The sequence below is a fragment of the Triticum aestivum genome, chromosome 1B (assembly GCF_018294505.1).
Source record: "Triticum aestivum cultivar Chinese Spring chromosome 1B, IWGSC CS RefSeq v2.1, whole genome shotgun sequence".
NCBI lineage: Eukaryota > Viridiplantae > Streptophyta > Magnoliopsida > Poales > Poaceae > Triticum > Triticum aestivum.
This window is the reverse complement of record NC_057795.1, coordinates 693,261,566-693,286,912: the sequence shown is the minus strand read 5'-3', so window position 1 is coordinate 693,286,912 and position 25,347 is coordinate 693,261,566. Positions and strand designations below refer to the sequence as shown.

The window sequence follows — 25,347 nt, the reverse complement described above, 5'->3', positions numbered from 1 at the left end:
AAGATGAAGAGAGAGCACGAAGCATCGAGCTTGAGGGAGAAGATTGATTCCATGGTGCAATCAAAATGAGTTGATGTTGTTGAAGTCGTTGGAGATCAAGAAAGAGTTGGCCGAGAAGAAGGCAAAGGAGAAGCAAGAAAAGTGGCAATTGCGGCCATTGAGGAGAGAAGAGCATGTGCCGCTGAAAACAAAGCCATGTCCAAGTTGCTCGCCGAAGAGAACAAGATCATGACAATGAACTGCAATGATATGGACGACCTCACCAAAGAATGGCATGATATGGCAAGGAGAGAAATCTTGAAGAGGAGAATGTTTGCGTCGGCCAGTGCGTGTTACAGTGCCGGAGATGTTTTCTCTGCTCCATATGGTGGCAATGTCGATGATTTCGGAGCGGGAGTTGGAACAAGCGCCGGAGGTGGATTCGGTGGTGGCGATGAACTTCAAGATGGACTCGATGGCGCGGAGTAAAGATCGACAAAGATGATGCCGGACGTGGTAGCCACTTTTGCAAGACCCTCTTTTGGGTTTGCCCTACTAAATTGAAGTTTTTATTTGCGCGTAAACTGCTTTATGTTGTTTGAATTTGAATTTATTTGTGGGAACCTATGTCAGATTTGAGAATTGGGCGTTTTCTGTTCGCGGGTCGACGCGGTGGTGCCCGAGCAGACCCCGCAAAAAGCCGACCTGTAAAAAAGTATTTCGCAAATATCCTTTTATACGGGTCCATTTGAGACGTCTGCATCTGCGGCCGTCCGAACCAGTCCACAAAGGCCGTTTTCCACGAACTGCAAACGCGTTTTGCGGGCCGGCCGAATACGAGATCTGCTAGAGATTATCTTAAAGAGGGCTCTGGAGGCGAACACGCGGTTGCTAGAGCTTGCACGACGGTAGCGGGGCCGTGGTCGATGTACGCCCGCTCTTTCATTTTAAAATATGGACCTTGTTTCTTAACGATTGGAAAATGTAAAGAAAATATCATAATTCTTTTGTTAAGAAGCACAGACATGATAAAAAGGTTCATGAATATAAAAATGCCCGTGAACTCAAAAAGTGTTCACAAAATTTTAAACTGTCCATGAATTTCAAAAAATGCCCATGAATTTGAATTTTTATGTATTCAAAAATGTTCATGGCTCTTAAAATTTCATTAATTTGAAAAATCATGAATTAAAAAGTGTGAATAAAGTTGAGAATTTTTTATGAATTGTTTTATAAATTTATGAATTTAAAAAATTCCACAGTTTTTTTTGAAAACTATGACATATTCACGAAGTTTATGAGAAGTTAATATTATTTTACTGATATAAAGAAAAAGCAAGAAAGAAAACACTACTCCCTCCAATCAAAAATAATTAACGCAGCTTCTATGCAACATTGTATAAAAATGTTGTATTGAGGCTGCGTCAATTAATTCATAGAAAACACCCTCAAAAAATTAATTCATAGATAAATAATTTAAAAACCGGAAAGAAAACACAGGAAAAAAAAAAACAAGGCCGGCCGCGTCCCGTGAAAGGCTGGCGGTGGGCGGTCGAGATGCGACCACGCGACCCGAGGCTGTGAGCCGCCGGCCGGCCGTCCATCGGCATCGCCTTGCTTCGTCCCCAGGGCAGCTCCCGTGCCCATGCCCCCGCACCCACCCACCACCAGCCACTCACTCCCTTCTCCCCCTTGCCTCCATCGCCATCCCCGTCTCCAGCTCCATCCATGACTACCCAGCACCAGCACCAGCACCAGCAGCGCCAGTCCACCGCCGCCGCCTCCTCCTCCTCCTCCCCACTACCACCGCCATGGCCTACCCTTAGGCTTAGGCTTAGTCTTGGCCCCGCGCGCTCGTCGCCATGGACGCCCTAGGCGGCGCGCTGCCGCGGCTCGCCCTCGCCGACGCCGACGCCGGGCCGGACGACGCGTGCGGGAGCCCCTGCTCCGTCGCCAGCGACTGCAGCAGCGTCGCCTCCGCCGACTTCGAGGGCCTCTTCTCCCCCTCCGGCGCCGACGCGGCCCCGCCCTCGCTCCTCTCCGACGACCTGCCCGCGGCCGCCGCCGAGGCCGCGGCGGTCCCCGGCGGCGCCTGCAGGAGCGTCTTCGCCCTCGACTCCCCGCCGCTCTGGGGGCTCGAGTCCGTCTGCGGCCGCCGCCCGGAGATGGAGGACGCCGCCGCCGTCGTCCCGCGATTCTACCGCGTCCCGCTCTGGATGGTCGCCGGCGACGGCGCCGCGGTCGACGGCCTTGACCGCGCCTCCTTCCGCCTCCCCGCCCACTTCTTCGCCGTCTACGACGGCCACGGCGGCGCCCAAGTCGCCGACTATTGCCGGGAGAAGCTCCACGCCGCGCTCGTCGAAGAGCTACGCGCCGCAGAGGACCGTGTCGGCGGATGCGACGACCTGAGCTCCCTGGACTCCAAGAAACAGTGGGAGAAGGCATTCCTGGACTGCTTCTGCCGCGTCGACACCGAGGCCGAGGCGCCGGACAGCGCGGGGTCGACGGCGGTGACCGCGGTCCTTTGCTCGTCCCACATCATCGTCTCCAACTGCGGGGACTCGCGGGCGGTGCTGTGCCGGGGCAAGGCGCCATTGCCGCTCTCTCTGGACCATAAGGCACTGTCATCATTCATCACATTTGTTCTTGAGTTCATCAGATACACTGTCTGAATGTTGCATTTCCCTATTGTCGATTCAGCCCAACAGGGAAGACGAGTACGCGAGGATCGAGGCGCTGGGCGGCAAGGTCATCCAGTGGAATGGATATCGAGTTCTCGGTGTTCTTGCCATGTCGCGCTCCATCGGTACGCAATTTTCTGCTCCTGAATATTTCAGAGCAAAGTTATGTAGGAGTACATACCTTAATTAGGAAATTGGCTATGTATCTCGAATCTCATTGAGGTCAAGGTTTAACTTTAGGTAGCGAGTTTCTAGGAATTGTGTCATGGAAAATCTTTGCTCTGTTCTTGGAAAAACTGTTGGTGATATCTGAATTGTGATGCGTGGTTCGTGAATCTGTCTATTTTGGCTGGCAAAAGTTTCATGACTTGTACTAATTTTTGACATTTGTCAAGTTAGTGATCATTTGCGTGATGACCTTAAATTTCTCCACCTAGCAAATACCTTTGAAAAGTTGGGTTATCATAGATAACAAATACTACTCACACATCACAAACTGATGATTCCTACTAGCTGTATTCATGCTTGCTAAGGAATGGCTCATCTTCCCATGCTTGTATGTTCTGTCCCTCAACAAATTATTCAGTGACTGACTGAGTAGTTTGATAATAACCATGTTCACTGTAATCCTGTGCTCTGCTTTTCTTCTGAACTACTGAACTGGGTTCCTGGTTATGATCGTGTTGTTGATCTACTTGAAGGGGACAGATACCTGAAACCGTACATAATCCCGGTCCCCGAGGTGACGGTTGTTGCCCGGGCGAGAGAGGATGAGTGCCTCATCCTCGCAAGCGATGGCCTCTGGGACGTGTTGTCGAACGAGGAGGTGTGCGACGCCGCTCGCAAGCGAATCCTACTGTGGCACAAGAAGAACGCTACCGCCTCCTCGTCCATCTCCCGAGGAGGAAGCGGCGGCGACGGTGGCTCGCCGGATCCCGCCGCTCAGGCGGCCGCCGAGTACCTATCCAAGCTCGCCCTCCAGAAGGGGAGCAAGGACAATATCACCGTCCTTGTGGTCGACCTCAAGGCGCATAGGAAGTTCAGGAGCAAGACTGACAACAACAACAACAACAACAACAACAACAACAACAACAACAACAACAACAACAACAACAACAACAACAACAACAACAACAACAACAACAACAACAACAACAACAACAACAACAACAGATAGTTATAAGCAACCTATAGGAAGCTCAAGACCAAAACCTGATGACAGTGACAGTGCATATACAAATTATTTTTTGTTTCAAGTAGCTAGATTTGAAACATAAAAATCATATGCACAGATTTTCTTGGAAAAAAGTGCTTTTAGAATAATATAACTTTGTTGATCCTTGCACATATATATACTGCAGTAGAAACTACTCCCTCCGTTCCCAAATATTTGTCTTTCTAGGCATTTCAAATGGACACAACATACGGATGTATGTAGATAATATTTTAGAGTGTAGATTCACTCATTTTTGCTCTGTATGTAGTCACTTATTGAAATCTCTAGAAAAACAAATATTTAGGAACGGAGGGAGTAGCAGTTAAGTTATATTTTGAAGACCCATGTCAATGTTCAAAATGTCACCTTTTCATGTCGTCCCCTTCGTCTCCGTGTCTTTCTCCGTCTTGTTCACCTCCTCCCCGGCACCGGCATGTCGTCGACCTCGTCTCCCATGGAGGTAAGCACCTTACAACGACCCTCCCATCCTTCCATTGTTATTGTTAGGTTACTAGATAAGGAATTTCCATAACAAGCTCTCAATCGAAGGTGTCATCCCGAAACACCCCACTGACTATATTTTCAATTGGTTTATTTTCTTGCAGTTGTGGTTGCCTCTAGGACAGTGGAAGGACAGTGCGATGACAAGCGCGGTGTTGAGCAACATTAAGTTGATCCACTACACATCAACAGAAGGCAACCGTCAGACTAATCTTTGCTGGCCGCGTGCCTCATATTGCTTTATGTCTACACTTCTGCTAGATGAACGAGCCCTGGGTTGTAATATGTTGATACTTTTTTCGTTTATTTTGCTGTTAGAATCTCATGTCTTTATTATTTTAACGTTGGGCACGTTTTGCGTGTTTCTTCTAAAAGAAGTATTGGGTTTATTAGATTCTTTCTCTTCAATCATATGTTCCCTTTTCCTGGAATGGATAGAGAATCCTCTCTGGCAAGGAATGGAGATATACCTTTACTCCAAAAAAAAAGGAAAATGTTCTACTAGACGGTAACATATTGAGACTCAACCGAGGGGTTGAACTCACCGATGGTAAAGATTCCAGGCAATAAACAATAAATAAGACACCTTAGTAGTAAATGGTGCAGGGATAGTGATTAAGGGCCTTTGAACCTTCAGCACCGTGGTTCATAAACAAAGAAAACGAATTTCCTATTTATGCAGTTTATGATCCACGTGCACATTATTATCTCCTCCAGTCATACATGAATGACTAAATTTTAATGAAATTCTAGAGGTTTGTTTGGCAACGTTGCATTTCTTATTGTCCATGTTGTGTTAAAAGGTACTCCCTCCGTCCGAAAATACTTGTCGGAGAAATGCATAAAAATGGATGTATCTAGAACTAAAATATGTCTAGATACATTCATTTTCCCGACAAGTATTTCAGGACGGAGGGAGTAGATTGTAGCGTGTCAACTTATGTACGTACATGTGTACGGTTCGGTTGTAATATGATGGCATTGTAACTGAGGCAGGTTGTTGTAGTCGGCCTTATCTAGTATAGCTTGGATGAGGGGCCAAGACTTCAACAACCTCCTCAAACCCTCATGTATCTTGTGCTATATATTAACACGAACGCGTCCCTGATGAGATCATCAAACGCTTAGCCTATTTTCTTATATGGTAATCAGAGCCTACCTCGGTTGCATTCATGGCGAACTCCTCCACAAATTCGTTCCCCTCATCTTCTTTTGCACACTTCGCCACAGAGAAGCTCACGAGAGGGAACGAGGCACTCTAGCGCGCCACCGTCCTCTCAGCCATCCGGGGGGCGCAGATGGCGGCCTTCATCGACCTCGAGCAGGAGGTGCCACCCATGCACACTGAGGTTACCTCCTCCGACGGCAAGACCAAGACCAAGGCTCCGAACCCGGAGTTCGGCGTGTGGTATGCGCGAGATCAGCAGGTTTTCTCCTACCTGCTGACGACGCTGCCGCGCGAGATGGCCATCCAAGTTGCAACATGCCATACCGCAGCTGAGCTGTGGAACACCGTGCAAGGGATGCTAGCATCGCATACCAGTGCACAGACCGTCAATGTCAGAATTGCTCTGGCGAACCTCCAGAAGGGCAACCTCTCCGTCGCTGAATACGTCGGTAAGGTCAGAACACTTTGTGATGAACTAGCTGCTTCAGGAAAGAAGGTGGACGAGGAAGATGTCGTCTCCCACATCCTCGCTGGACTCGATGAGGAGTTTGATCCCGTGGTGTCTGCCATGTGCTCACGGGTCGAGCCTGTTGGGGTGCCGGAGCTGTACTCGCAGCTCCTAAGCTTCGAGACTCGCATGAACCTGCGTGGCGGGTCTTTTCAGTCATCTGCAAACGCGGCGGCACGCGGGCGCTTCAACAAGACAAACGGCGGCGGTGGTGACTGCGGCCGTGGCTTCCCAACAAACAAGGTGGCGGTGGCGGCGGAGATCGCAACCGCAACTACTCCAAGCCGCCCAACCGTGGAAACGGGGGAGGTGGTGGCAACAGAGGCGGCAGCGGTGGGAACTACAACAACAATCCCTCCGCCAAGCCTACGTGCCAGATCTGCGGCAAGATTGGACACCCTGCATGGAAGTGTTGGAAGAGGTATGACTCTTCCTACCAGGGAGGAGAAGAACAGCAGCATCAGCGCTCGGTGAACATGGCGGCCCCCCAGTATGGAGTCGATACCAATTGGTATCTTGACAGCGGTGCAACAAATCACATCACGGGAGACTTGGAGAAGCTGACAGTTCGCGACCGCTACACGGGAAACGAGCAAATCCACACGGCTAGTGGATCAGGTATGACTATTGCCCACATTGGTCAATCACACATGCATACCCCTGAACGAGATTGTTCTGAAAAACATCCTTCATGTTCCTGAAGCCAATAAAAGTTTAGTCTCTGCTAGTTGTCTTTCTGTTGATAACAACTCCTTAGTTGAGATTCACCCCTATTCTTTTTTTGTTAAGGATCGGGCAACGAAGAGAACCCTTCTTCGCGGCAGGGGTAGACGAGGTCTATACCCTGTAAAACACATGGAACAAGATGCCAAGAAGCATGTGCTCAGTGTCACCTCTCCATCTTCGGACAGATGCCACCGGCGTCTAGGACACCCTTCTTCAATTATTGTTAGCAAAATAATTAGCCAAAATAAGCTTCCATGTGTTAGTCTATCAAATAATGAACTTGTGTGTGATGCTTGCCAAAAGGGCAAAAGCCACCAGTTACCATATCCAAAATCTATAAGTGAATCCAAGTTTCCTTTGGAACTTATCTTTTCTGATGTATGGGGACCAGCTGTTGAATCAGTAGGTAGAAAAAATACTATGTGAGCTTCATAGATGATTTCAGTAAGTTCACATGGATCTACCTAATCAAACATAAGTCAGAAGTTTTTCAAAAATCTCATGACTTTCAAAACCTTGTTGAGAGACAATTCAGTCGAAAAATTCTTGCTCTTCAAACAGATTGGGGGGAGAATATGAGAAACTGAATTCCTTTTTTACTAAAATAGGGATATCCCATCATGTTTCGTGTCCCCATGCTCATCAGCAGAATGGGTCGGCCGAACGCAAGCATCGTCACATTGTCGAAGTAGGTCTCTCTCTACTTGCTCAAGCCTGTCTGCCCTTGAAATTTTGGGATGAGGCTTTCATTGCCACCACCTATCTCATCAATAGGTTGCCTAGTAAAGTGATCAAGTTTGAAACTCCCCTTGAAAAATTGTTCAATGAAAAACCCAATTATTCATCCCTTAGAATCTTTGGGTGCGCTTGCAGGCCCAATTTGCGTCCATACAATTCACACAAACTTCAGTTTCGCTCTAAAAGGTGTGCCTTTCTTGGTTATAGTAACTTGCATAAAGGCTTCAAGTGCCTAGATATTTCTACCGGGCGTGTATACATCTCAAGAGATGTTGTCTTTGATGAAACGAAATTTCCCTTCTCTGAATTACACCCAAATGCCGGCGCTCGCCTACGGGCAGAGATTCTTCTTTTGTCCCCGGAGCTTCTAAATCCAATAGATCACGGGGTTAATGTTGGGGAACGTTGCAGAAAATTAAAAAATTTCCTACGGTTTCACCAAGATCTATGAGTTCATCTAAGCAACGAGTCATGGGAGAGAGTTTGCATCTACATACCACTTGTAGATCGCGTGCGGAAGCTTGCAAGGGGATGGTGATGATGGAGTCGTACTCGACGTGATTCGGATCACCGATGTCCAAGTGCTGAACGGACAACACCTCCGCGTTCAACACACGTACGGGACGGGAGACGTCTCCTCCTTCTTGATCCAGCAAGGGGGAAGGAGAGGTTGAGGAAGCTCGCTCCAACGGCAGCACGACGGCGTGGTGGTGTTGGTGCAGCAGTACTCCGACAGGGCTTCGCCAAGCGCTTAACGGAGGAGGAGAGGTGTTGGGGAGGGGAGGGGCTGCGCCTTTGGATGTGTCCAGCAGCCCTCCCCCACCCCTCTATTTATAGGGGAAGGGGCAAGGGGGGCCGACCCCTCTAGATGGGATCTAGAGGGGGGGCGGCGGCCAGGGAGGGGAGGCTTGCCCCCCAAGCAAGGGGGGGGGGGGGCGCCCCCCTTAGGGTTTCCCCCCCAACCCTAGGCGCATGGGCCCAAGGTAGGGGGCGCGCCCAGCCCTCCAGGGGCTGGCTCCCTCCGCTTTGCGGCCCATGTGGCCCTCCGGGAGGGGTGGCCCCTCCAGGTGGACCCCCGGAACCCCTCCGGTGGCCCCGGTACAATACCGATAACCCTCGGGAACTTTCCGGTGTCCGTATTACAACTTCTCATATATAAAACTTCAGCTCCGTACCATTCCGGAACTCCTCGTGACGTCCGGGATCTCATCCGGGATTCCGAACAACATTCGGTAGTCACATACTAGTCTTCCTAATAACCCTAGCGTCACCGAACCTTAAGTGTGTAGACCCTACGGGTTCGGGAGTCATGCAGACATGACCGAGACGACTCTCGGGCAATAACCAATAGCGGGATCTGGATACCCATGTTGGATCCCACATGCTCCTCGATGATTTCATCGGTTGAACCACGATGTCGAGGATTCGATCAAAACCCTGTATACAATTCCCTTTGTCAATCGGTACGTTACTTGCCCGAGACTCGATCGTCGGTATCCCAATACCTTGTTCAGTCTCGTTACCGGCAAGTCACTTTACTCGTACCGTAATGCATGATCCCGTGGCCAACACCTTGGTCACCTTGAGCTCATTATGATGATGCATTACCGAGTGGGCCCAGAGATACCTCTCCGTCATACGGAGTGACAAATCCCAGTCTCGATCCGTGTCAACCCAACAGACACTTTCGGAGATACCTGTAATGCACCTTTATAGTCACCCAGTTACGTTGTGACGTTTGATACACCCAAGGCACTCCTACGGTATCCGGGAGTTACACGATCTCATGGTCGAAGGAAGAGATACTTGACATTGGCAAAGCTCTAGCAAACGAACTACACGATCTTTGTGCTATGCTTAGGATTGGGTCTTGTCCATCACATCATTCTCCTAATGATGTGATCCCGTTATCAACGACATCCAATGTCCATAGCCAGGAAACCATGACTATCTGTTGATCACAACGAGCTAGTCAACTAGAGGCTCACTAGGGACATATTGTGGTCTATGTATTCACACGTGTATTACGATTTCCGGATAATACAGTTATAGCATGAATAAAAGACAATTATCATGAACAATGAAATATAATAATACTTTTATTATTGCCTCTAGGGCATATTTCCAACAGTCTCCCACTTGCACTAGAGTCACCAATCTAGTTACATTGTGATGAATCGAACACCCATAGAGTTCTGGTGTTGATCATGTTTTGCTCGCGAGAGAGGTTTAGTCAACGGATCTGCGACATTCAGATCCGTATGTACTTTTCAAATCTCTATGTCTCCATCTTGAACATTTTCACGGATGGAGTTGAAACGACGCTTGATGTGCCTGGTCTTCTTGTGAAACCTGGGCTCCTTGGCAAGGGCAATAGCTCCAGTGTTGTCACAGAAGAGTTTGATCGGCCCCGACGCATTGGGTATGACTCCTAGGTCGGTGATGAACTCCTTCACCCAAATCGCTTCATGCGCTGCCTCCGAGGCTGCCATGTACTCCGCTTCACACGTAGATCCCGCCACGACGCTCTGCTTGCAGCTGCACCAGCTTACTGCTCCACCATTCAACATATACACGTATCCGGTTTGTGACTTAGAGTCATCCAGATCTGAGTCGAAGCTAGCGTCGACGTAACCCTTTACGACGAGCTCTTCGTCTCCTCCATAAACGAGAAACATGTCCTTTGTCCTTTTCAGGTACTTCAGGATATTCTTGACCGCTGTCCAGTGTTCCTTGCCGGGATTACTTTGGTATCTTGCTACCAAACTTACGGCAAGGTTTACATCAGGTCTGGTACACAGCATGGCATACATAATAGATCCTATGGCTGAAGCATAGGGGATGACACTCATCTCTTCTTTATCTTTTGCCGTGGTCGGTGACTGAGCCGAGCTCAATCTCACACCTTGTAACATAGGCAAGAACCCCTTCTTGGACTGATCCATTTTGAACCTCTTCAAAATCTTATCAAGGTATGTGCTTTGTGAAAGACCTATGAGGCGTCTCGATCTATCTCTATAGATTTTGATGCCTAATATATAAGCAGCTTCTCCAAGGTCCTTCATTGAAAAACACTTATTCAAGTAGGCCTTAATGCTGTCCAGAAGTTCTATATCATTTCCCATCAAGAGTATGTCATCTACATATAATATGAGAAATGCTACAGAGCTCCCACTCACTTTCTTGTAAACGCAGGCTTCTCCATAAGTCTGCATAAACCCAAACGCTTTGATCATCTCATCAAAGCGAATGTTCCAACTCCGAGATGCTTGCACCAGTCCATAAATGGATCGCTGGAGCTTGCATACTTTGTTAGCGTTCTTAGGATCGACAAAACCTTCCGGCTGCATCATATACAGCTCTTCCTTAAGATGTCCGTTAAGGAATGCCGTTTTGACGTCCATCTGCCATATCTCATAATCATAGTATGCGGCAATTGCTAACATGATTCGGACGGACTTCAGCTTCGCTACGGGAGAGAATGTCTCGTCGTAGTCAATCCCTTGAACTTGTCGATAACCCTTAGCGACAAGTCGAGCTTTATAGATGGTAACATTACCATCCGCGTCCGTCTTCTTCTTAAAAATCCATTTGTTTTCTATCGCTCGCCGATCATCGGGCAAGTCTGTCAAAGTCCATACTTTGTTTTCATACATGGATTCTATCTCGGATTTCATGGCTTCAAGCCATTTGTTGGAATCTGGGCCCGCCATCGCTTCTTCATAGTTCGAAGGTTCACCGTTGTCTAACAACATGATTTCCAGGACAGGGTTGCCGTACCACTCTGGTGCGGAACGTGTCCTTGTGGACCTACGAAGTTCAGTAGCAACTTGATCCGAAGTACCTTGATCATCATCATTGTTTTCCTCTACAGTTGGTGTGGGCATCACAGGAACGGTTTCCTGTGCTGCACCACTTTCCCGTTCGAGAGGTAGTACTTCATCGAGTTCTACTTTCCTCCCACTTACTTCTTTCGAGAGAAACTCTTTTTCCAGAAAGCATCCGTTCTTGGCAACAAAGATCTTGCCTTCGGATCTTAAGTAGAAGGTATACCCGACAGTTTCCTTAGGGTATCCTATGAATACGCATTTTTCCGACTTGGGTTCGAGCTTTTCAGGTTGAAGTTTCTTGACATAAGCATCGCATCCCCAAACTTTTAGAAACGACAGCTTAGGTTTCTTCCCAAACCATAATTCATACGGTGTCGTCTCAACGGATTTAGACGGTGCCCTATTTAAAGTGAATGTAGCTGTCTCTAGAGCGTATCCCCAAAATGATAGCGGTAAATCGGTAAGAGACATCATAGACCGCACCATATCCAATAGAGTGCGATTACGACGTTCGGACACACCGTTTCGCTGAGGTGTTCCAGGCGGCGTGAGTTGTGAAACGATTCCACATTTCCTTAAGTGTGTACCAAATTCGTGACTTAAGTATTCTCCTCCACGATCTGATCGTAGGAACTTTATCTTTCGGTCACGTTGATTCTCCACCTCATTCTGAAATTCCTTGAACTTTTCAAAGGTCTCAGACTTGTGTTTCATTAAGTAGACATACCCATATCTACTTAAGTCATCAGTGAGAGTGAGAACATAACGATATCCTCCGCGAGCCTCAACGCTCATTGGACCGCACACATCGGTATGTATGATTTCCAACAAGTTGGTTGCTCGCTCCATTGTTCCGGAGAACGGAGTCTTGGTCATTTTGCCCATGAGGCATGGTTCGCATGTGTCAAACGATTCATAATCAAGAGACTCTAAAAGTCCATCAGCATGGAGCTTCTTCATGCGCTTGACACCAATGTGACCAAGGCGGCAGTGCCACAAGTATGTGGGACTATCGTTATCAACTTTACATCTTTTGGCATCCACACTATGAACATGTGTAATATTACGCTCGAGATTCATTAAGAATAAACCATTGACCATCGGAGCATGACCATAAAACATATCTCTCATATAAATCGAACAACCATTATTCTCAGACTTAAATGAGTAGCCATCTCGTATTAAACGAGATCCAGATACAATGTTCATGCTCAAACTTGGCACTAAATAACAATTATTAAGGTTCAAAACTAATCCCGTAGGTAAATGTAGAGGCAGCGTGCCGACGGCGATCACATCGACTCTGGAACCATTCCCGACGCGCATCGTCACCTCGTCCTTCGCCAGTCTCCGTTTATTCCGCAGCTCCTGCTGTGAGTTACAAATATGAGCAACGGCACCGGTATCAAATACCCAGGAGTTACTACGAGTACTGGTAAGGTACACATCAATTACATGTATATCAAATATACCTTTGGTGTTGCCGGCCTTCTTATCCGCTAAGTATTTGGGGCAGTTCCGCTTCCAGTGACCCTTCCCCTTGCAATAAAAGCACTCAGTCTCAGGCTTGGGTCCATTCTTTGACTTCTTCCCGGCAACTGGCTTACCGGGCGCGGCAACATCCTTGCCGTCCTTCTTGAAGTTCTTCTTCCCTTGCCCTTCTTGAACTTAGTGGTCTTATTGACCATCAACACTTGATGTTCTTTCTTGATTTCAGCCTCTGCTGACTTCAGCATCGAGAACACTTCAGGAATGGTCTTCACCATCCCCTGCATGTTGTAGTTCATCACAAAGCTCTTGTAGCTTGGTGGGAGCGACTGGAGGATTCTGTCAATGACCGCCTCATCTGGGAGGTTAATGTTCAGCTGGGTCATACGGTTGTGCAACCCAGACATCTTCAGGATGTGCTCACTGACAGAACTGTTTTCCTCCATCTTACAACTGTAGAACTTGTCGGAGACATCATATCTCTCGACCCGGGCATGAGCTTGGAAAACTAGTTTCAGCTCTTCGAACATCTCATATGCTCCGTGATGCTCAAAACGCTTTTGGAGCCCCGGTTCTAAGCTGTAAAGCATGCCGCACTGAACGAGGGAGTAATCATCAGCACGAGTTTGCCAAGCATTCATAATGTCTTGGTTCTCTGGGACGGGAGCGTCACCTAGCGGTCCTTCTAGGACATATTGCTTCCTGGCAGCTATGAGGATGATCCTCAGGTTCCGGACCCAGTCCGTATAGTTGCTGCCATCATCTTTCAGCTTGGTTTTCTCTAGGAACGCGTTGAAGTTCATGTTGACATTAGCGTTGGCCATTTGATCTACAAGACATATTTGCAAAGGTTTTAGACTAAGTTCATGATAATAAAGTTCTAATCAAATTATGAACTCCCACTTAGATTAGACATCCCTCTAGTCATCTAAGTGTCACACGATCCGAGTCGACTAGCCCGTGTCCGATCATCACGTGAGACGGACTAGTCATCGTCGGTGAACATCTTCATGTTGATCGTATCTTCCATACGACTCGTGTTCGACCTTTCGGTCTCCGTGTTCCGAGGCCATGTCTGTACATGCTAGGCTCGTCAAGTTAACCCTAAGTGTTTTCGCTGTGTAAAACTGTCTTACACCCGTTGTATGTGAACGTAAGAATCCATCACACCCGATCATCACGTGGTGCTTAGAAGCGACGAACTGTAGCAACGGTGCACAGTTAGGGGAGAACACTTCTTGAAATTTTTGTAAGGGATCATCTTATTTACTACCGTCGTCCTAAGTAAACAAGATGCATAAACATAATAAACATCACATGCAATTATATAGTTGTGACATGATATGGCCAATATCATATAGCTCCATTGATCTCCATCTTCGGGGCTCCATGATCATCTTGTCACCGGCTTGACACCATGATCTCCATCATCATGATCTCCATCATCGTGTCTTCATGAAGTTGTCACGCCAACGACTACTTCTACTTCTATGGCTAACGCGTTTAGCAATAAAGTAAAGTAGTTTACATGGCGTTCTTCAATGACACGCAGGTCATACAAAAAATAAAGACAACTCCTATGGCTCCTGCCGGTTGTCATACTCATCGACATGCAAGTCGTGAATCCTATTACAAGAACATGATCTCATACATCACAATTCATCATTCATCACAACTTCTGGCCATATCACATCACATGATCAATCGCTGCAAAAACAAGTTAGACGTCCTCTAATTGTTGTTGCATCTTTTACGTGGCTGCAACTGGGTTCTAGCAAGAATGTTTTCTTACCTACGAATAACCACAACGTGATTTTGTCAACTTCTATTTACCCTTCATAAGGGCCCTTTTCATCGAATCCGCTCCAACTAAAGTGGGAGAGACAGACACCCGCCAGCCACCTTATGCAACTAGTGCATGTCAATCGGTGGAACCGGTCTCACGTAAGCGTACGTGTAAGGTTGGTCCGGGCCGCTTCATCCCACAATACCGTTGAAGCAAGAAAAGACTAGTAGAGGCAAGTAAGTTGACAAGATCCACGCCCACAACAAAATTGTGTTCTACTCGTGCATTAGAGAACTACGCATAGACCTAGCTCATGATGCCACTGTTGGGGAACGTTGCAGAAAATTAAAATTTTCCTACGGTTTCACCAAGATCCATCTATGAGTTCATCTAAGCAACGAGTCATGGGAGAGAGTTTGCATCTACATACCACTTGTAGATCGCGTGCGGAAGCTTGCAAGGGATGGTGATGATGGAGTCGTACTCGACGTGATTCAGATCACCGATGTCCAAGTGCTGAACGGACAGCACCTCCGCGTTCAACACACGTACGGGACGGGAGACGTCTCCTCCTTCTTGATCCAGCAAGGGGGAAGGAGAGGTTGAGGAAGCTCGCTCCAACGGCAGCACGACGGCGTGGTGGTGTTGGTGCAGCAGTACTCCGACAGGGCTTCGCCAAGCGCTTACGGAGGAGGAGAGGTGTTGGGGAGGGGAGGGGCTGCGCCTTGGATGTGTACAGCAGCCCTCCCCCACCCCTCTATTTATAGGGGAAGGGGCAAGGGGGGCCGACCCCTCTAGATGGGATCTAGAGGGGGGGCGGCGGCCAGGGAGGGGAGGCTTGCCCCCCAAGCAAGGGGGGCGCCCCCCTTAGGGTTTCCCCCCCAACCCTAGGCGCATGGGCCCAAGGTGGGGGGGCGCGCCCAGCCCTCCAGGGGCTGGCTCCCTCCCCTTTGCGGCCCATGTGGCCCTCCGGGAGGGGTGGCCCCTCCCGGTGGACCCCCGGAACCCCTCCGGTGGCCCCGGTACAATACCGATAACCCCCGAAACTTTCCGGTGTCCGTATGACAACTTCCCATATATAAAACTTCACCTCCGGACCATTCCGGAACTCCTCGTGACGTCCGGGATCTCATCCGGGACTCCGAACAACATTCGGTAGTCACATACTAGTCTTCCTAATAACCCTAGCGTCACCGAACCTTAAGTGTGTAGACCCTACGGGTTCGGGAGACATGCAGACATGACCGAGACGACTCTCGGGCAATAACCAACAGCGGGATCTGGATACCCATGTTGGCTCCCACATGCTCCTCGATGATTTCATCGGTTGAACCACGATGTCGAGGATTCGATCAAAACCCTGTATACAATTCCCTTTGTCAATCGGTACGTTACTTGCCCGAGACTCGATCGTCGGTATCCCAATACCTTGTTCAGTCTCGTTACCGGCAAGTCACTTTACTCGTACCGTAATGCATGATCCCGTGGCCAACACCTTGGTCACCTTGAGCTCATTATGATGATGCATTACCGAGTGGGCCCAGAGATACCTCTCCGTCATACGGAGTGACAAATCCCAGTCTCGATCCGTGTCAACCCAACAGACACTTTCGGAGATACCTGTAATGCACCTTTATAGTCACCCAGTTACGTTGTGACGTTTGATACACCCAATGCACTCCTACGGTATCCGGGAGTTACACGATCTCATGGTCGAAGGAAGAGATACTTGACATTGGCAAAGCTCTAGCAAACGAACTACACGATCTTTGTGCTATGCTTAGGATTGGGTCTTGTCCATCACATCATTCTCCTAATGATGTGATCCCGTTATCAACGACATCCAATGTCCATAGCCAGGAAACCATGACTATCTGTTGATCACAACGAGCTAGTCAACTAGAGGCTCACTAGGGACATATTGTGGTCTATGTATTCACACGTGTATTACGATTTCCGGACAATACAGTTATAGCATGAATAAAAGACAATTATCATGAACAATGAAATATAATAGTACTTTTATTATTGCCTCTAGGGCATATTTCCAACAGTTAATGAATGTGTTGATCAATTGGAAACTAGTCATAATACTGATTTACAGGAAAAAAATGCCGTTTGTGGTCATGATTTTATGCAGAATCAACCCTCCACAGGTGCAAGACACGAGGGAGGGACAGGCGCCGATCCCGAAAGATCTGGCGCAGACACAGCAGGCGCAGATCCCAGGGAGGATTCACCTGGCGGCGTCCTGCCGCGCCTGACACGCAGGAGGAAACAGGCGCGCGGGCTGCGAGCATCCTCTCCGCGCGTGACACGCGGACAGAAGCCGACCCACGAGCGGGTGGGTCCAGCCCGCTTTTGTCCTCACGTGACGACAGCCGGGTCGGGTCGGCGGGGTGCGCGACAAATCCTGGCGGCCCGTCTCGTGGGGAGTCGTAGCCGTCCGCGCCTGATCCAAGGCGGATCGACCGCTCAAGTGCCGAGGCGGATTCTCCTGACCGTTCAGTACGAGGAAGCAGATCTTCTGCGGCCACTGGTGATGCCGACACGGCTATGGGAGGAGGATCCTCTACAGCCGGTTCAACTGGTGGCGCCGGGCCTGCACGAGTAACTCGGTCACAGCAAGCTATCTTCAAACCAACGGTTCCCAAGGACGGAACAGTCAGGTATAAGAAAAATTTCAAGTTTGTAAATTTTGCTGCCACCGGTGAACCACAAAGTTTGGTAGAAGCATTGAGTAACAAAAATTGAAAAAATGCTATGCATGATGAGTATGATGCTCTTATGAGAAATCAAACATGGCATTTAGTGTCACCTAAGCAAGGAAGAAACATTATAGATTGAAGGTGGGTATATAAAATTAAAAGGAAGTCTGATGGTACAATAGACAGATACAAGGCTAGGTTAGTGGCTAAAGGATTCAAACAAAGATATGGTATTGACTATGAGGACACATTTAGTCCAGTAGTTAAAGCTGTTACTATTAGGCTTGTTTTGTCTGTTGCCGTCTCCAGGGGATGGAGCCTTCGCCAATTGGATGTACAGAATGCGTTCTTGCATGGCGTTCTCGAGGAAGAGGTCTATATGCGACAGCCACCTGGTTTTGAGGATGGGTCAAGGCCACATCATGTATGCAGGTTGGACAAAGCTCTGTATGGTCTAAAACAGGCACCCAGGGCATGGTATTCAAGGTTGATCTCAAAGCTACAACAACTTGGTTTTCAACCATCAAGGGGAGACACTTCTCTGTTCTTCTTTCAGAAAGGGAAGGTGATCATATTTATGTTGATTTATGTTGATGATATAATTGTTGCTAGCTCCTCATCAGAAGCTACCTCAGCCTTGTTGAGAAATTTAAAAAAGGAATTTGCAATCAAAGACCTAGGAGAGCTGCATTATTTTCTAAGCATAGAAGTCAAAAGATTAAATGAAGGTATCTTACTTACACAAGAAAAGTATGCCAAGGACATATTGAAGCGTGTAGGGATGACAGATTGTAAGCCCTCTAGCACACCTATGTCTACTACTGAAAAGTTGTCATTGCATGAAGGAGAATTACTAAGTCCAGAAGAAGGAACTAAATGTAGAAGTACAGTTGGTGCACTTCAGTACTTAATATTAACAAGGCCAGATATATCCTTCTCTGTTAATAAAGTCTGTCAGTTTTTGCATGCTCCTACTTCTGTTCACTGGACAGCCGTAAAGCGAATACTAAAGTATATCCAAGGGAGTGCTCGAATTGGTCTGACAATATGCAAATCTCCTTCAACAACTGTTAGTGCCTTTTCTGATGCAGATTGGGCAGGATGTCCTGATGACAGGAGGTCTAATGGAGGCTTTGTTGTGTTCTTTGGTTCAAATCTTATATCATGGACTGCAAAGAAACAAGCAACAGTCTCACGCTCCAGCACTGAGGCTGAATACAAGTCCTTGGCAAATGCTACTGCTGAGGTGATGTGGGTCGAAACACTTCTTGATGAACTAAAAGTTGAGAGACCACGTGTGTCATACTTGTGGTGTGACAATCTTGGAGTAACATATCTGTCTTCGAATCCTGTATTTCATGCCAGGACAAAGCACATAGAAATTGATTTTCACTTCGTTCATGAAAGAGTTGCACGGAAGCTTTTGGAGATAAAATTCATTCCAACTGGAGATCAAGTTGCAGATGGGTTTACTAAACCACTACAAGTTCGACAGCTTCAAGCCTTCAAGAACAAACTCAACCTTGACATGTTAAGATTGAGGGAGGATGTTAAAAGGTAGATTGTAGCATGTCAACTTATGTACGTACATGTGTACGGTTCGGTTGTACGGTTCGGTTGTAATATGATAGCATTGTAACCGAGGCAGGTTTTTGTAGTCGGCCTTATCTAGTATAGCTTGGATGAGGGGCCAAGACTTCAACAACCTCCTCAAACCCTCATGTATCTTGTGCTATATATTAACACGAACGCGTCCCTGATGAGATCATCAAACGCTTAGCCTATTTTCTTATATGTTGAACGTTCCTGGTGGAGGGAGACCACCAGTTGTCATGCAGGTGACTCTTGCTAGTGAATAAGCAATTAAGATTTGCCTATTTTTGTTGTATTTCATTCTTGAAGTTAATTAAAATTAAGACGTGCCATAGTATATTACTTGATAAGAGTTTTTATGTAATTAGAACCTGTCTAGCCTATGAATTGTAGAAAGTATGATGTCTTTTTTAGTAATGGTTCATCATGCATTGTCTTTTGCAAACTGAATATATGAATAATGACATATCATATGGGGACAACACCACAACATCGGGGAATTAGATTGCTTTGATAAAAAAGGGGATAGCAGAGCCGGTTTCAAAGATGAACTCACCTCCGGGCGATGAAAGCGAGACTGTGCAATTGGTCGATGGTAAACTCATGTGACCCTCTGTGACTAACTTGCTTGACGATCTCCGAGCGATCTGTCATGTGTGCTGGCGAGCACGTGAGCTAGGGGTGCCCATGAATAACCAATCCTGCAACAAAACGTACTTAACTAAAAATCTTCATATGACGTAGATATTTGAGGGAGTTGTCCATTTTGTTTGGCAACAAAATATCTCTATGATTCCCTAAAAAAATACCTCTATGATAATTGACGATTCTTTTCCATATGTTGTGCATGACGTCTAGTTTTCAATTAGGGCGATTATCTCCATATGACGGAGATGTTTGAGGGAGGTATCAATTTTTGTTTGGCAACCAAATATCTCCATGATAATGGACGATTTTTCCCTATTTGTGCCTGATGTCTGGTATGTAGTCAAGGTAATTATTGCTAGGAGACTTTGTTTCCATGTATTATATGACATCGCTAGCGAGAGGGAGGATGGGTCGACAGATGGATGAAGGCATAGGAGTGAACAAAACCAAAATGTACCACTCATTGTTTTCTTCGTTTTATTTTGTTTTTATAGGGTTTTTTCAGTTTTTCTTTTGTTTCTTTCTTCGTTTTTATTGGTTTTTTTCCTTTTTATTCTATTTTCTTTTTTTGTTTCTTTCTTAGTTTTCATCAGTTTTATTTTGTTTTCTCATGGGTTTTCATGGGTTTCTTTGATTTGTTTTTGTTTTTGGAGGTTTTTGTTCTTGATTAACGTTTTTCAAATATGATTTAAAAAAATTGAATGCATGGTCAATATTTTTTCTATACATTTTTAACATTATCAAATGCTTGATTAAATTTTTACAAATACAATATTAACATTTTTTAATGCATGTTCAACATTTTTTCTATACACAGTTAACATTTTGCAAATACAAGATTAACTATTTTTTATTACATGGTCAACATTTTTTCTATACACATTAAATATTTTCAAATGCTTGATTAACATTTTTCAAATACAAGTTTGACATTTCTTGAATAGAATACAAGATGAACGTTTTTTAATACATGGTCAACATTTTTTCTATACACATTTGATATTTTTCGAGTGCTTGATTAACATTTTTTGAATACATGGTCATTATTTTTTATACACATTTAACATATGTCAAATGATTGATTAACATTTTTACATGATCAACTTTTTTCATACACATTTTTGTTATTTTACTGTATACATTTTTTATTGTACATGAAAACATTTTTTATATACGCATTTAACATTTTTCAAATGCTTGGTTAATGTTTTTTTCAAATGTTTTTAGATAAATTGTTTTTGTAATATATTTATTTACAATCTTTTGGAAGTATAAACAAAATAAAATAAGTAATAAAAAAGGTGAATAAATAAATAAAATGAAGGTGCTTGAGTTTGCAGGTTTCGACCTGACGCCGCCGTGGTCGCGGGTGGCCGTGCCAGCCAATGCAATACGTGTGTGTGTGCCCTTGGCACAGTGGACAATGCAGCTGCAGGTGAAGTCATTATGGCCCGCCTGGCCCATGTACAAGCGGGCGAGTGTTCCTTCCAGCTCGCTATAAGCGATAAATAGACACACCCACACAATAAAAATCATTAAAGTGCCTGTTGTGGCGCCCGTCCATAATGAAAGAAAATAAAAATATTTGATAAAAGATGAATCGTACTAATACCTGATGCCTGAGAACAAATTACATTGCCTATATATATAGGTGTAGCATATTTGATCAAATTCTAGGGTTGTTTGGCCAAGTATAAATCGACACACAGGTGGAAGAACTGATTGATGGTTGTAACTGTGAGTATATATATATATTGTGATTTAGGATATCATACATATATCTGAGGACACTCTTTTGTTCCCTGTTATCTCTACTCCTAATGCAGCAGTTGGTAGTCTCCGCCGGTCAATTTTCGTCCCACCAGCTGCGGTTAATTTTTGTCCTCGATCCCACCTCCCGCTACCCAGCGATTCCCCACTTCCTCCATCCAGACCGACAAAAAAAACGGAATGCTACCACGACGCCCCTTGTGCAACTGTACGGAAAACGTCATAAAAAATTGCCCTAAAAAATCTGTGACGGTTAACCTACGAAAATTAACCGAATCGTCCCAACAGAAACCCTCGCACCCGTATCGTCGTGCCCTCGATGCACTTGTCCGCCGCCGTCATTCGTCCCTATCATCGCTATGTACACGTAGCTTCCGTCACCGCCGCTCAACCCCTTCGCCGCCGCCATCGGAGTGCAAAGACAGGACGATCCCGTTGACGGACCCTGCTCTGGATCGGCTACAACCCATATGTTCCGCCGCTGATCATCGAATCTAAGGCCGATCGCGTATGATCCGCCGCTGATCATCAGGATCGGCGCGACCCTTCCAGGTTGGCCGCCGCCGATCCCTTCCATCTAGGTATGCCGCTATTAACCCTTACAAATTTGAGTGTTAACCCTTACAAATCTGGAACCAGTTTTACAAATCTTACAAATCTTTGGAGACCTGGACCATTCAAAGTGGACTCCTGGATACGGGTGCCTGGAACCAGTTTACAAATCTTATGCCCATACAGCTTAATGACTCATATGATGTGGTTGTACCTGCTTTGGTCAGTTTGACAGCCCCATCTTCATAAATCTTTGCCTCTGATTGCAAGCGAAATCTGCACATAACTGACACCCAGTTTACATCTATAAACAGCAGGAACTGTATTTGCAAGTTTTTGGATCAGCACATAAGTAACACCCACCTTTAGAGTTTTGCAGGTGGTCAGTCATCTCGGTGGCAACAGTTTTCAATTATGCAGCTCACAACAACATCACAATGAAGAAGTGACACATATATGAGGTAGGAATGACAGTATTGCAAGCTCCATCTGCACATAACTGACACCAAGTTTACATACAAACAGCAGGAGCATATTTGAATTTCCATGAATTTGTATCAACATATAACTGACACTCACTTTACGAGTTTCCAGGTGGTGATTGCCTCGGTGCTGGGGTCATCAGAAGCAGCAACTGACAACAGATTCCCAGTTTGCAGCTCACAACAACATCACAAGTAAGAGGTAGTTAGTCAACATATGTAGTATCGAGTGCATTTTCAAGTACTTGATATAAGGCTGGAAACTGAGTTCACAAAGAAACTGAGTGCATCTTCAATATGTATAAGGCTGGAAACAAATTATAGAAGCAAAGAATGACTAAGCAGAGTGTGTGCCATATAAACCCAGTTTACATACAAACATCAGGAGCATAATTGAATTTGCAGGTACTTCTATCATGACATAACTGACACTAAGGCTGGAAACATATTATAAAAACAACCTTAATGATTGAATGACTACATATTAGCAAAGTTTGTGCCATAGACACAACTGAGTGCATCTTCAATATGTATAAGGCTGTAAACATATTATACAAGCAAAGAATGACAACATATTAGCAGAGTTTGTGCCATATACACCCAGTTTACATACAAACGTCAGGAGCATAATTGAATTTGCAGGTATTTGTATCATGACATAACTGACACTCACTTTAGGAGTTTGCAGGTGGTGATTTACCTCTGTGCCGGGGTCATCCGAAGCAGCAACTGACAATGGTTTTCGATTTTGCAGCTCACAACAACATCACCAACAAGTGACACAAACAATAGGTAGTTAGGACACTTATTGAAAATAACTAATTTGGTATCCATGCGATAGTCAACATATGTAATATTGAGTGCATTTTCAAGTACTTTATATGCCAAGAGGACATTCCTTGAATAGACACAAATAAGTAATAAGAAACTGAGTGCATTTTGAATATGTATAAGGCTGGAAAGATATTTATAGAAACAGCCTTAATGATAGAATGACAAACGATTATGTGTTCCCACTCTTTAAATCAGTTCAAGATGACCATCATTTGGATCAATTGAATAAATAACACTTTGTATGACAAGATTAGTAGTAAGCAGAGTTTGTGCCATTTCATAGTTCACGTTAGTCAAAGGTCATTTAATGTGATTGTACTGCCCTTACATAGGTGCATATGGGTAATTCAAAAAGCAAGCCAGTTGAACAGCAACCAGAAGATGACGTTACTACCGGTATGCTGCATTTCTATCATAAAGTGCTACTCATGGGTTTTGTGCATGTATTATATTGACAAGCTATATGCTGAATGTTTTGCAGGCCTTTCAAGCGGGAGAAATGTTGATGATAACAATGCAAGCATCATACCCGTAGCTCAAAATGTTGTCGAAAATTATGCTACGGTTCCACGTATGATGCTTGTCTCAATATTGTTCATTTTGTTGCTTGCATACATTGTCACGTGTATCATTGGCCTTATATTAATCCTGGTTACAACTCTACAGAATGCCTGTGTCCGGTTGGATAGCATAATGAGGCTTCGTTGTCGGCTCCGAGTATACTAACAGTGGATTGTTGCACAGATGAAAATGGTACTTACTCATCCATGGCTACATTATGAGCCGATCCGGCTCCGGCTACTACTACTTCAACCCCACACAGCTGCCTTGAGGCCACGGAGGTCATCTTTGATGTGTTCCCTGATGGCATCAAGATGGCGCCTGCCACATGTTTGACGAAATCCTCGCACCAGATCACCACCACTAGCACCGTCAACAAGGTTTGTGACACCACTGCTGCCATCTTCCTCGAGCCCGCGTTCGACCTCAATGATACCACGCCCACCCCTTCAATGGCCGGACCAAAACACCAAAAGGAGTACCAGGTTGTGGCGCCGGCGTCGCAGGTTAGTCTTTGGAAGTGTCACGTATTAAACAACCCATTATTGTTGGATGTCAAAATTATTCATATAATACAGACCATAGTACAAGCCACATTGACACCGATCCGACCAAACCAAAAAGACAGTAGAATGCTAGACTTTGCACAAAAGGACACCAGCCAAGAAGAAAAATTACAATCAAGACAGAAAGATCCCGTAAGCTTGACACCAATGCCCTTCACCTGCCTTCGGCATTACCATAACAGCCACCAATGAAAAAAAATGACAGATCACCTCCTCACCCCAAGCCCGTTGCGGCTCCATCGCCGAAATGCAGCTTTATGAACCTCCAAGGTGGCTTATGAAAGGTGAAGCCATTTTTGTTGATTGAACCAGGTCAGGGCAACACCTTACACAAGCCATCAAAGTCCAAATTTGGCACCCCGCACGACTAAGATGTTGGAGGAGGAAACCATAACTGACAACCACCAACATGAACCCAGCACACGATCCGTCTTCCAGATGTCGTGGATGCAGACCACTATTTGCATCCGCTCCTGGACTATCTCCCAAGCTCTGTGCCATCGCTAGAGCAGACGCTATCGCAACGGCGAAGCTCTAGGACACAAGTCCACTGCAAGGATGCTAGTGCAGCCACAAAATCCCCCGCGTGAACAGACTAGTTTTTAAATCCACCACCGACCATAGGGCCGATAGCCTTGTCGGGAGAGGATCTGGAGCTTCTTTATTCACCGCTGCCGTCGAACAACCCAAAACCTAAACTATCAGGGCCCTAAAAACATAAAGCTACATGAACCGCACACGCGGGAACTGACGATCCTTGTCACCACTGACGATTGAGAGGTTGTCGGCAGAGGGGAGCCATCGTTGAAAGGCTAGCCTTCGTTATTGGCGGTTATGGTTACCGGTCGCCAAGGGACGAGAGGAAAACGCGCATGATATATTTGAAAACGGTGTCAAACGGGAAATTATCATAACCACGTTTTTTTAAATACATTATCATAACCACGTTGGTAGACAGCCCGTTCATTGTACAATGTACTCGTCTTATTTGTATTGTAGAGCACGCGAAGTT

The 25,347-nt window shown here is 45.9% G+C and overlaps 1 protein-coding gene and 1 pseudogene across 2 annotated transcripts; both read left to right on the top strand.

Moving 5' to 3' along the window:
- The first annotated feature begins 1,491 nt into the window (after positions 1–1,491).
- LOC123149832 (protein phosphatase 2C 53) lies at positions 1,492–4,005 on the top strand. 2 transcript variants are annotated; one of them, XM_044569577.1, is made up of 3 exons: positions 1,492–2,597; positions 2,680–2,785; positions 3,369–3,584. In XM_044569577.1, the coding sequence occupies exons 1-3, from the start codon at positions 1,842–1,844 to the stop codon at positions 3,374–3,376; spliced, it is 870 nt and encodes a 289-aa protein (XP_044425512.1). In that variant the 5' UTR covers positions 1,492–1,841; the 3' UTR covers positions 3,377–3,584. The 2 variants fall into 2 exon arrangements, with proteins under 2 accessions (XP_044425512.1, XP_044425509.1); XM_044569574.1 differs by having other exon boundaries at positions 1,495–2,597; positions 3,362–4,005.
- Positions 4,006–6,038: 2,033 nt separating this feature from the next.
- On the top strand, positions 6,039–6,177 carry LOC123151310 (uncharacterized; annotated as a pseudogene).
- Positions 6,178–25,347: the final 19,170 nt, after the last annotated feature.

Bases quoted from the DNA above. Each gene is read 5' to 3' on its own strand.
- LOC123149832 (XM_044569574.1), top strand. From the start codon at position 1,842: ATGGACGCCCTAGGCGGCGCGCTGCCGCGGCTCGCCCTCGCCGACGCC. The intron at 2,598-2,679 runs GCACTGTCATCA...TTGTCGATTCAG, and splicing joins CGCTCTCTCTGGACCATAAG to CCCAACAGGGAAGACGAGTA. The intron at 2,786-3,361 runs GTACGCAATTTT...ATCTACTTGAAG, and splicing joins TGCCATGTCGCGCTCCATCG to GGGACAGATACCTGAAACCG.